This window comes from Netta rufina, assembly GCF_964035555.1.
Source record: "Netta rufina genome assembly, chromosome: 5".
In the NCBI taxonomy this organism is placed as follows: domain Eukaryota; kingdom Metazoa; phylum Chordata; class Aves; order Anseriformes; family Anatidae; genus Netta; species Netta rufina.
In genome coordinates this window covers 27,854,445-27,866,821 of record NC_140128.1, presented here as the reverse complement: position 1 = coordinate 27,866,821, position 12,377 = coordinate 27,854,445, and the positions used below count along the sequence as shown (strand labels likewise).

Sequence of the window (12,377 nt, the reverse complement as noted above, 5' to 3'; positions counted from 1 at the left end):
AAAGCCCATTTTTCAATCCACATAAAACACTGAGTCTGTCACTTGGAGCAAGACAGAGAAGTCACAAATTTTTAGATTGTATTCCTAATTATGCCCCTCAGGATCTATGACAGTGCAACTCTGAACCACAGTCTCTTCATCTACAAACATGCATCCAGAGTTCACAGAGAGTGACTCTGCAGGGGCTTGGCAGGCTGGTACTTAAGCTAACAAAAAACAAGTAGTTCAGGCCTCATTTCCTCTAAGAAAAAAAGTGTATAACAGAATGGGAGAAGTTTTATTAACTCCCATCACAATAAAAACAGTATAATCCTGAAAGAATGATAAGCTGAAATGGCCACCTTAAAAGGTATCTCCGAAATACTCTTCTTCCCACTATTACAATGGCTAGCTCTCGCCCCAAGGACTGTCAACGAATTAATAAGGATAACATCAATCGATATCTTCATCTCACAGCTCTACACTCAATCACCACAGCCTTAACCAACTCACTGATTTCTACAATCTAACAAGTGGCCATCAAAACTTTGACTTGGGTGAGGATGAGAGAGAAGATGCTGGAAGAGAGCACAATGCCTTCAGACCAAGACTGGGCTGTTCAGCTTCTGCTAAAGGAGTTCCTTTACTGTGCTTATACGTACCTTGTTTTCATCACTGTCCATATCCTGGATCAGATTATCCAGATCCTGTATCCAAAGAAGGAAAAAGGTGTTCACATTCAGAGTGATTACTGTTTGCAAGCCTTCACTCCTTCAGGGACCAAACTTCTGCCAAGAGGAAGGGCTGCTGAGGTCACAGCTAGATGTTTACATGACACCAACCACCACAACTGTACACACAGAAAATACAAAGTCCAATTGCTCCCTTTACCACAGCTTTCTTCTACCTGCCTTGTCTGTGGGGTATCCCTAGAGAATACTAAGAGATCAATCTCTTGTCCTCTACCAAGCTCTATTAGTCAGGCTAGGGGACATCTGCTTTCTTCACAAGAATGGAAAGGACACTGTGGTAGGTAAAGGGAATCTTAAAGTTGTTTCCAGTGGAGGCAGCAGGTCTATCTCCACATATCCTCCATGTTAGCAAAGGAAATTTCACTGCAGGGAACACCTCCCACCCGAGTCAGGAGCATTTAGCAGGGTCCTGTCAGGAAAAAGTTCTCTCCCTGCCGTGGGTTCTCATTTGGGAAGTTCAGGGTAGGCTATCATCTCCTCTCAAAGGAGCTAGCTTAAGGAAGGAAAATACACACTCCCACCCTTAAACAATGCATGCAATACAGAGCCAGAATGTTTGAAGATACTACTAGAAGAGCAGCACAGGATGGTCTCTCTGTAGCCTGTACTGTATTTACCCACATTACTTCAAAAGGGACATAATACAGAACAGAATTACCTCAGCAGGTATGTTCTTGAATTCGTTTAGACAGTTTAGGATAATGTTATCCCCATCATTTTTGGCTGCCACTCCAGACTCACTGACACACTTGAGGAGCTGCCGGATCTCACTGTACTTTTGCTGCTTCACCAGCTGCTTGGCCACTTTGCTGTACACTTCTGTAGCCTCCAGCTGGAAGTCCTAGAGGTAGTTGAACACCAGAGCAACATGTTAAACATCCTCAGCAGGTTTTCTCAGAGGGACTCTACAAGACTGAGATAATCTCTGCTGAAGACAAAATACCACACTATGCTCTTGCGCATAGAATCATATAAACATAAGTAAGTTGCAAGAGCAACTTACTTATGTTTAAGACTTGAACTAGTGACCTCTCTCATAAGAGATTTTCCATTTTGTGGATTGAAAGACCTTTGGCAAAAATCTTTTGCTTAAACTACTGTTCTTTGCACTAGGTTCTTTGGTAATAGTAGTAGTTCTACCAGATTTTTCCATACCTGAAGGACTCTGAAGGCAATCCCAAATCCCTCCTCAATGTTTTTGCCTTCCAACATGACCTGAGAAGAGAGGCATCAGATGAGTTTGAGGATGCATGTTCCTTTTTTGTGACATATTGTTAAATAATAATGCTTGCATTTCTGGATTTTGCCTAGAGTCCAGAAGACAACACATTATTTAAACAGAAAACAACACCATCTCAACAAGAAGTAGAGCAAATATCGGGTCTGTTGTCACATTGATTCACTATGGAACACTGGGTAAGCTAGAGATGAAGGTGGGCTGAAGTTAAGAAGGGTTACAATAGCAGCATTATTTGCCATGCTTCAAAACACAGGAGGGATCCTCCACCTCTGAAAGTTTGAATTTTGAGCACAGAAGCTCCAGGTTCTTAGATATTCTCTGCTACTTTGAGGAAAAACACTACTTTTTCATTAACTGTAGGTTGTATACACACACAAGTAACTTGCCCATGAATAGTACCATATGTTGCTCCAACCATAAAATGTTTCAACTTCTACATCACATTAGTATTGCTGATGAAAAATAAAGCTGTGTTCTAAATAGCAGTAAGTACCTTGCAAGCAACGTCCATTTTCATGCTATTGTTTCCGAAGAGAGTGGGCAGGGAGGAACCTGTCATTTGAGAGGTTCCTGAGATCTCACATCGATGCAAGAACTTAGTTACTTCCATCTGCAGATCAACTGTATTGATGTGCCTAGGCAGGAAAAACAAAACACTCAATTTTGAAACAGAGAAAGTGTAAATTACTGTTCATATAAACTTACTACTTCCTTGAATTTATTTCAAAAATGACATGCATTTCCAAACAGTAATTATTTTAGTTACTACTGGATTGTTTTTCATGTAGCCAAATCTACAGCAATGTGGTTCTTTTTAGATTTGTGCACTCAGCAAATGAAAGCTGCAGGTGAGCCTTATTTGCATTGTTCTGAAGAGTGATCCAGAAAGTCTGAATCCCAAATAAGTATCTGCTCTCTCTTTTTGATCTCTTTATACCCACTCCCCCCAACTTTAACTTAGTTTCTAGCCTAAAAAATATGAAAGAAAAAAAAAAAAGAAAATCAAGATATAAGAGCCCAAGTACAAAAGATAAATGGCTAGATTTACACTTTCATTCTTTGAACATAAGGATTCAGTTAATACTGAAGCCTGTAACTTGTATACAGTTGAATTACAATTCAAACAAATATAGCAAGATGAATATAACTGTCTATGCATGGAATGTTTTTTTTTGTTTGATTTCTTCTTTAAATTGAAAAAAGGTAGATGATAGACTAGATTGTTTAGTAAAAATAATTGCTCATCTTCTGCGTAGTTAGGGGAAAAAGTAATGGGAATCCTATACTTGCAACTAGCTGGACAGATCTTGGTCAGGGCCCCCTAGTACGTGTTAGCTAAACTCAGTCCAAACAACTATTAAGAAAATACAAACAGCCGAAATTTCCTCTTTCCCATAACTTAGCTTGTTGTTTATACATACCGTGACACATCTGCAGCAGACATTTTCTTCCGAAATGTGAATACCATTTTTTTCCTTCCTGAACTTCTCGAGACCTCCTGCAGGTAGACTTTGAGATGGTCCTTAATCTTTACAAGCCATGTTTGTTTGCCTCCCAGTTCAGTGTATGACTTTGCTCCATGAGTGAAAAATCTAATGCAGGTCATAGCAGCACGAACATGATCCTAGAAGAAATATATTGAACACTAAGATGGATCAGAGTAAACCACCTTCTCTAATCCTTGTCTCTATAAGGTGTTCACACAAAGCAGGCAATGCTCTGTTTTCTTTAAAGCAATAGTTAAGCTACTGCAATGTGCCAGATCCATCACAGAAACACACAGCAGGTCAGCTGCAGTCAGTCCAGGCCTTCCCATCTGTCTTTCAGGATTGGAAAGTAGCAAAAATATACTTGTCCACCATGCAGATTTACAGCAAAATAAATAACCACAAGTCTGACAGCATTCAACATTTCTCATTTTACCTTCATGAACTGTTGTAGCTCATACAGAATGTGGTAGTAGTTCTTCCTCTGCAAGTATTTGCAGGCTGCAATCAAGTAGATACCCCAGCTCTCCAATCCTGGATCAATAGTTTCCAGCAAGTTCTCCAACATATGCAGTTTTCCACTTTCATAGCTTGGAATGAAGATCCCTTCAATGAACACTTCTGATGGGGATTCCTACACAAACACCAGAAAAGTAGCCTGAAACAAAGCAGCCGTGGCATGTAGATTTTCCTTATATAATAGTATCAAGTGACAGAGATCATAGAATTGATAAGATAAATAGATAATAAATAGATAATTTAGTTGGAAGTGATCTCTGGAGGTCATGTGTTTCAAACCCTCACTCAAAGAGTGACCTCTCTAGACCTACCCAGTCACATTCTGAGTATTACCAAGTAGGGCGATTCAGCAGCCTCTCTGGGACCTAGTTCCCAGTCTAAAGATCCTCACTTCAATGCAAAACAAAATAAAACAAAACACATTTTCCTTATATTCAGCTGGAACTACCCTTGCTTCAAGTTGCGTCCATTGCCTCTTTTACTGTGCACGTGAAATAAGCCTGAATTCATTCTGTCCATAATCACCCACTCAGTAATTGAAATCAGCACATAGGTCTTCCCTTGCCTGCTCTCTTCAAGCTGAAAAAACTCCTTGTCACCCTCCTCATACATCATGTACTTAAGGCCACTGCGATGAACTGTCTAAAGTCATCACTGTGTTGGAATTCAAGAATCTTCTCTCTCTGTGCAGATTTTCAGCTTTATAGTAAAAAGATAAAGCAGTGTTGATACAGTGGCTCTACAAAAAAATAAAACAACTTTTTCCTTTTCTCTAGAAGCCAGTTTCAGCACAATGAGGAAGAGAGATTAAACACAAGATATAAAGATCAACGTTATTTTTCCATGTCACTGGATTCTTGTCATTCACTGGACAGTGTGTGATAACATTCAGGACACTGGAAAACTACTGTGCAGAAAAACACAGGGAATGCTCTATGATGCTCATTACCATCTTGACTGGCCTTGAAGCCCTCTTAAGCTGTTTTTCAAATTTAATTTTAAGTGATGGCAAACTGGATTACTCACCTTATTTAACAAGTGAAGCAGTGCTTCTCTCATACAATCATGTCTCATGTAAAAGCTTATTATTGCCAGATTAGTACCGTAACTATGTAAATAGAACAAGCACTCCTGATAGTAGCTGTTGTGTTGGACCTTCCCCTCACACATCATCTCCAGAGAGAGACTTCTCGTTCTCAATGTTGCTTCAAGTTCCCTCAACGTGGCAAAGTAATCATCATCCTGCTGTTAAAACAGAATCAGTGATAGGTGATGGCTAAGAAGAGAATTTTTTTTTTTTTTTCCAATTAGACCTTGTCACCCAGCCTTGAAGCTTTTTCGTTCTTGTTTTTAAAATAGTCATCGCTTTGGAGGTGTTAGTCTCTAGGAGGACTTTTTACAAAAACTAGATTGAAACTCTGCTATCAGGGACATTGAATGTTCTCATGACTAGCACAGCTCTGTTTTCAGGGACAGATGGGAGGCTTGTTTATTAAACAAAACACTCCAGCAGCTACTTCAATAATGTAATTCAAGCAGGCTTTTATATTCTCCTAGAACACTTAGGAGTAAGAGGTCTTTCACCATTACGATTTCGTATTTACTTAGTACTAAGAGTCTTTTTTTGGTGTACCTAATCAGAACTTCCAGAAATAACCCCTAACTATGTAGTAGTGTTTTCTGCCAAGGGAAAAATTGAGATCACATTTTTAACCTCAGCTTTGAATATCTTCTAAGTTACTAAAGAAAAAAAAAAAAAACAACACTATGATCTGGCACTCGGCCACCAATTCACTGTGAGGAAGCAGCTACCGAACTTCTCACCAATATTCAATTTGCAATAAGCAATCATGACAGAAGAAGAAAAACCTGATATCCGCTATTTTCTCCTGCATTGCTTTAAGATGTGTATTAAAGCATCAATACTTGGATTCGCCATAGCCTTTCACAGTAGACAGAATAGAAGACCCTTACCGCAATGAGTACGGGCTTCACTGTGGACTCCAGGTATTGTATCACATCCTGGACAAGCCTTGAACCATGGTTCAGCTGGTTTAGATCCACAGGTGGCTTTAAACACCGGTTAAACTTCTCTCTTGCTGAACTTAAATTTCCAGCTTTAAGACAAGCCATGCCCCAGGCATGCCATGCTCCACTTGGATCCAAGCCAGATTTTGTAGAAACCTAAATTCAAAATAATTTGTTAATATTACAATACAGTCCCAGTGCAGAAAATAGGAAAGCTAGCTTATTGGAGACTGTGACCTTTCACTTCCTGAACTGCATTTCCCATTAAAACAAACAAAAAATGACATGCTGATTATTTGTAGGTTACTGGCACAAAATGCCAGCTACTGAAACACCCACGATCTCCAAATCAATGTTTTTATTGCACACATTTAAGCAGTCACAATTCTGGGAAATTTCAATTCCGCAGTTTTAAACCTTACAAAAAATCTGTTCCTGATGTGAAGATGTCATAAGGCAAATGATCTTTACATAATAAAATTCATTGGGTTTGTGGTTTAAAAAAACAAAACAATAGCAAATGCCCCATGAACTGCCAAGATATATTTTTTTTTTTACTTCATAAAACTCTGCTGATCATATTTATTCCTGATTTTCTTTAGTCTATCACCTGCCTTTAAACATTAACCCTTTTTAATCAAATACGTTACTTATTTCTGCTACTTATTACCCTTAAAAATCCTAATACATTTTGCAGCATCATAATCCTCTTCCTACAAACTGCAATGTCATAAACAGGCTTGTGAAATACCAGGAGCAGGAACAGAATGGAAGATAAACCACATGAGCTCTGATAGACAAATTTGCCACCATTGCTCTTTTCCAAGTAAATAGTTGTTAAAGTTGCCTTATTAAAATCTTCTGTGATATTACGGACAAATAAAACCAAACATACAAGCTTCAGAGAAAATCCTGCCACAAAGTATGCCTCAGCCCTTCTTCTGGATGTAACATTCTTCCCCATAATGACTGTCTGGCAGTTAGGCCATCCCCATTTTAATTGTACCAGAAAACAGGGCCCCTGTCCTTCCCTAAGCAGATTGCTCCACAGCAGAATACATCTTCCTTCTCAGAAGCTTTTTTTCCCCAATGTTCAGATAAGATTGTTTTCATTGTTTAAAAACTTATTCCCAGTTTGTAACAGTTTAAATATTGTCCATTTCACATACCACATCCATCTAAACTCAAGAGAGAGAAAAACAAAAGCCACCACAGAAAGATTAATATTCACATCCTTCTGTTGTCATTACCTCTATAGCTAGTTGATAGTACTCTGCTTCCAAAAGCCGATTTCTTAATCTTGTTACTGCTGCGGGGAGAAGAATCTGATCCAAAGATGGTACTGGACGGTAGGCAGCAGCAACCAAAATATTCAACACATCCACTTTGCTGATATAGCTAGGAGAAAACAAAGGAGGTTAAACAAATACATACACTTCCACTATTATCATATGCACTAAGAATCTTAAAAAAAAACTTATGTCAAAGACAACTCTTAGAACAGTGTGTCCTAAATTACCAAGTACACCAGGTTTCTCTATCTGTTCTACTATCTTACTGAGGCTCTCTTTTCTTCTCAACATTCAATGGAGCACTGGCAGATGCTGACTGCAGACACCAACTAAAGTTACAAAATCGAAATTGTATGTTTGAAATTTATACACTGCTCCTGTCACTTACAGCCCTGTCGGACAAAGTCTGAAGAAAGAATAATATGCTGTTTCTCAGGAAGTACAGATTTAAAATCCTATACTGAAATACAGGCTGGATGCAAACAAAAACCAACCAACCAAGCAAACAACAAACCACCACAACAGTAGAAGTAAAATACTTACTTCAATTATTGTGAATTATTTCTCCTACTCTAAGAATTTTCTCAGTAATTATTACATAGTTGTATTAGTTGAATTTCTATCACTTGAGCTATTACACTATTCTTACTTACACTATGCAATAATTCTTACTTACACTAATTCTCTTCCTGTTTAAGGTGTCCACAGCACAATCACAAAGCAACCCTCCCGCCCTCCACTCCCTGGTGGAGATAATGATCTTGACAATACATCCTAGTAAGTATCTGACAAATCACCTGTCACAGAGAGCTAGATCCTGGCTCCTTCCAGCTTTTACAAACATCATTTTGGCACTGAAGAGTAACTGTTTCATGATGTCCATAAGGAGTCCAGCATCTACTTCAGGATTAGTGAGCCCTTGGGACAGTTTGCAGCAGTGCTCTATCAGCTGGTGGCCACACACTATACTGTTGCTGTGCAGGCTAAGGATGGCAATACACAAGGAAGAGCTGGGAGCCTGACAAATTCAGGAAAGACAGACAAATGTGAATATTGAGGTATTTCTCCAGGGAACTGCTTATACTGGACCCTCTTTCTCCAGACCTCACCTGTTCATAATAAAATTCACTGCGTACAATTTCATTTTCCTCTTCATTCAGGGAAAAAATCCATTCAAGCTCAGTTGCCTTGGGTATTCGCACCACTGTGGAATATTCATTATTAGCAGTTTCTGCAGCCAGGAAGGAAAGAACAGGTAGAATCATTGTGCAAGTAGCAACAAACCTGGCTAAAGCCGCATGATGCAGAGTAGTCCCACAGTCTTAAAACAATCATCTGTGATGCTCTCATTGTACCAATTCCTGTAAATATCATTTGTCTAGTGCATACATTAAAGAAACATTTTCATTCCTCAGCAGGCTACCAAACAGTACCTAAATTCTATCACCAACATCCTTTCACCAAAACCTGGCTCCAGTAACATGTCTTCAAATAGTTAACCAATCTTTATCCTACAGGACATCAAAGCACTCTTTCCTCTTTCGTCTTCTCTCAGATGAGTATTAAACACTTCTGATCAGGAGGGAAATAGCAATAAGTGACCTATAGGTTACAGCTAACAAGGGAAACTGAAGAACCAGGTGCAAGAGAAAAGCCAAGTTTACTTATCTGCCTGTATCTTCTTTTGAGAATTCAAGTTATTTGAACATACTGTCCAGCAACTTTAAGATAAGATATTGAAAAGATGAGCTAACTTGTGTATTAAGTTTTCATATGAAATAGTACGGCAGAAAATTAGAGTTTTGATCAAAAAATTCAACAGAAGACATTGCTGTGGAAAGACTTTCTGTACACCAGGTTAACGAAATTTTGTTTTGAAATTAGTAACCCAGATACTGTAGTACAGTAGTATCATTTGTCATCTCGTACCTGATACTGAACAAAAGATTATGTAAATAAATATCATTATATTCTTGGTTCTACTTTGAAACTGAGCTAAAAAACAAAAAACTTACTGTTCTAGAGCTCACAGAAGAATTGTTAGAGTGGTGAATAATTCTAGAGCTGTACTGTGAACTAAAAAAAAAAAAAAAAAGAAAAAAGCTATTTCTAAATTGAAATGGAGAGTGGAATAATTAAAACAAACCAGGTCTGAGAAGATTTGGTAAGATGCATTCACAGTTCCAACACAAAAGCTAGAAAAGCAGCCCGATACAACACTCTCCCTCTACACATGTTCTGATTCACTCATCCGGACAGTGATATGGGTCCAGCGACGGGTAGGAATGCTGGAACCAAAGCAAGAAAGCAATGGGAGCAGCCATAAAGGCAACCTTGGTATAATGGGAAAAATACTGACAGGAGATGATGTTTGCTGAAATACTGACGGAAGGAAATGCCTGCCAGTCTGGGAACTGCTAGCCTAGGAATCCAGAGCATCCTTGAGAAGTAAAGCTGGCATACTTGAAGTGCAGCTGAGTAGCTGAGAACCACAGACATTCTGAGATACCCTCAATAAATGCAAAAAGAAGAAACTGCAACAACAAACTTATCTGGAAAGGTAGAAAGCAGACTGAGAAAGTAGGAAACAGCAACAGCTGTTGGCTGCTGTAGCTAGAAAAACAGGAAAACCGTCTGCGAAAGTAAAAATTCTTCTGAGAACATAGAAAATCTATTGGCTATCCCAGGTGAAAAAGAGAAATTAGCAACATCTACGGGGTGATCCAGGCAGTGATATCCCCTTATGTCTCTAGTGATATAAAAATTGCTTTCTACCCTCAACAGAGCTTCTCTCTGAGAACTTGCCCTTGGTGAACTTCCCTGCATGGGATCTGGACAGATCTGACCCTTGCCAGGGACACGTGGCTGACTACATGACAGAGATCAGCTCTGAAGCAAGACATGGTCCATCACTGATTGGCCTCCCTCCTGGAAGTAGCTTGGTGAGTGCCATACCGGGTACACTTGGAAATATTTATGTATAATGGCCATGTGTATAGGTGTATTTCAATGTAGTTATATATGTATAACTAATCTAAACACACACGTTACTTATCATGAGACTATTAGCTTTGCTATCTAACTTGTTATACTTTATTAGTAGTGATTTTGTAGTAACTGTAATAGATATACATTTGCTATACTTGCTTTAAAAGTAGTAATTCTCAGTAATTTGTAACACTGAATAATATTAATAATTAATACTGTAATAATTAATAATTATTAATTGTAATACTGTAATAATTTGAAATTTGAGAAACAAAAATCTCCATGTCCTTGTGTATTACAAAATCCTGCAAGCCCACTGTAACAATCCTTACACACCAGGGTAACTCTTATAGCTCAAGACAAAGACAGAACACAAATGAAGAGAAGGATCTAATCAGAAGCAGCAGCTCAAACCAATTTACAGCTGAATCAGTTTTGCAGCAAAGGTAAGAGTAAAACTACTTCTGTCAACAGCAAAAATGTTGAAATAGTCCAAACTTCAAAGGGGATAAGTAGGGAAAAATACTAATTCTCATTTGTTTTGTAGCACAAATACAAAATTTTCCTCCATGCTTTATCTTACTGCTATAAGCACTTGAAATAACTCTATTTTGGTCCAACAGAATAATACATCAGTATTATTCAGTATTTTTAGTATTATTTTCAGTATCAGAAAATTTTGCAGAATCACTTCCAACACTCAACTTAAGAAACAACAAATGCCATCTGAGGAAAAATGTCAGGGTAAAATAAAAAAGTCAAATGAAGTTTTGTTATTGCTCCTCAAGTCTTATGATGCTAGATGGGGAAACGGAAGCACTAAAGAGAAATTAGTAGTTGATATTCATACAGCCAGCAAAGGAAATGGAACTCAGGTTACAACCAGACCCATGGGCAAAGCCTCATCCTTTGCTACCCCTAGCTAAATCTAAAATGGGGTATCAAACATCAGAGTACACTGCAGTGGTATTCAGAGGTACCACTTTTTACAGACTGTGCTAGAACACTCTGTAAAAATAGCATCACTCGGTACAGCTCTATAATGGACTAGTAATTCCTACTCTTACCACAGCCTCTCAGTGACTATTTCTAGCATGCAAAGTACCTTCTCCAACTGTTTGTTTTTTTTTTTTTTTTTTCCCAGTACATTAATCCCCAAACTGCTTGTTCAGTATTGACTCAGGCATTTCTCCTAAATCACAAGTTTCCCATTCACAGAAGGTTAGAATACTTTATTTCAGACTGCTCATGCAAAAACACCATTGATATTTTTTAACTGAGGTTTTGATCAACCTTTAGCTACAGCTAGGCATGGCAGCTTGCCATCTCTAACTGCGTTGGTAATCACGCACTTTAAAAAAAACAACAACACATTTTAATACTATTCCACTCCTTACCTTCCACTTGGTCCTGATCTTCTTTTGTGCTAGAATGAAGAGAGAAAGAGCCATTACGCCTAGTCCATGCCTTTCCACGCTGCGGAAAACATACTTTAAAGAAAAGGGATCAATACGGCTAGCCTTTCCAGAAAAAGGCACTGTAAAAATGTAACATGTCTCTCTCCCTGCCCTTCCGAACCCATTGCCTTGTCCCCACCCTCTGCTGTCTGGAAGTGCAAGATTCTGACTCTACATATTGTATTTCAACTACACTAAGTGATTAATTCTCATACCCTTCTATAGTAAGATAACTTGCTGTCGCACATATAATGAAACACGCTGAGGGTAAGAACTGCCCAGTAACAGAGTATGTCAGAACTCACGTAACTTTTTGGGGATCCAAGTCTCTGACCTGGAAGATTTAGCTTTTTTTTTTTTTTTTTTAAAATACAAATAGGGCAAGTATAAACAAAAAGACAAACACTTAAGCAATTAAAACATGACTAGTAGCATTCAAGTTCACAGCTAAGCTTTGCTGACCTAATCTGCTAGCATAAGCAACCATTCTGAATCAAGCTAATCTATCTACAGGTGACTGCTTATTTTTTCAGGTTTGTTTTCAGACTGCTATTCCTAGCAAGCCTCCTGATACTGCTGTAGCTGATACCGCTATCAGCAGGCTTTATGGGATCACAAATAGTAAAGCTCACTCT

General features: G+C 38.5%; 1 protein-coding gene across 3 annotated transcripts in view; it reads right to left on the bottom strand.

Moving 5' to 3' along the window:
- Positions 1-12,377, bottom strand: part of ZFYVE26 (zinc finger FYVE-type containing 26) — a gene marked incomplete at its 5' end in the record, with an annotated part of 45,307 nt that overhangs the window by 2,613 nt on the left and 30,317 nt on the right. For 2 of the 3 annotated variants that reach the window (XM_084287558.1, XM_084287556.1), the window contains 12 exons: positions 642-686; positions 1,390-1,572; positions 1,887-1,946; positions 2,465-2,606; positions 3,393-3,595; positions 3,895-4,092; positions 5,004-5,222; positions 5,952-6,161; positions 7,256-7,403; positions 8,095-8,315; positions 8,407-8,528; positions 11,683-11,711. In XM_084287558.1, coding sequence (XP_084143684.1) covers positions 642-686; positions 1,390-1,572; positions 1,887-1,946; positions 2,465-2,606; positions 3,393-3,595; positions 3,895-4,092; positions 5,004-5,222; positions 5,952-6,161; positions 7,256-7,403; positions 8,095-8,315; positions 8,407-8,528; positions 11,683-11,711 — 1,780 coding nt within the window. The remainder of the gene's footprint in view (positions 1-641; positions 687-1,389; positions 1,573-1,886; positions 1,947-2,464; positions 2,607-3,392; positions 3,596-3,894; positions 4,093-5,003; positions 5,223-5,951; positions 6,162-7,255; positions 7,404-8,094; positions 8,316-8,406; positions 8,529-11,682; positions 11,712-12,377) is intronic. The other variant, XM_084287557.1, reaches the window with a different exon arrangement.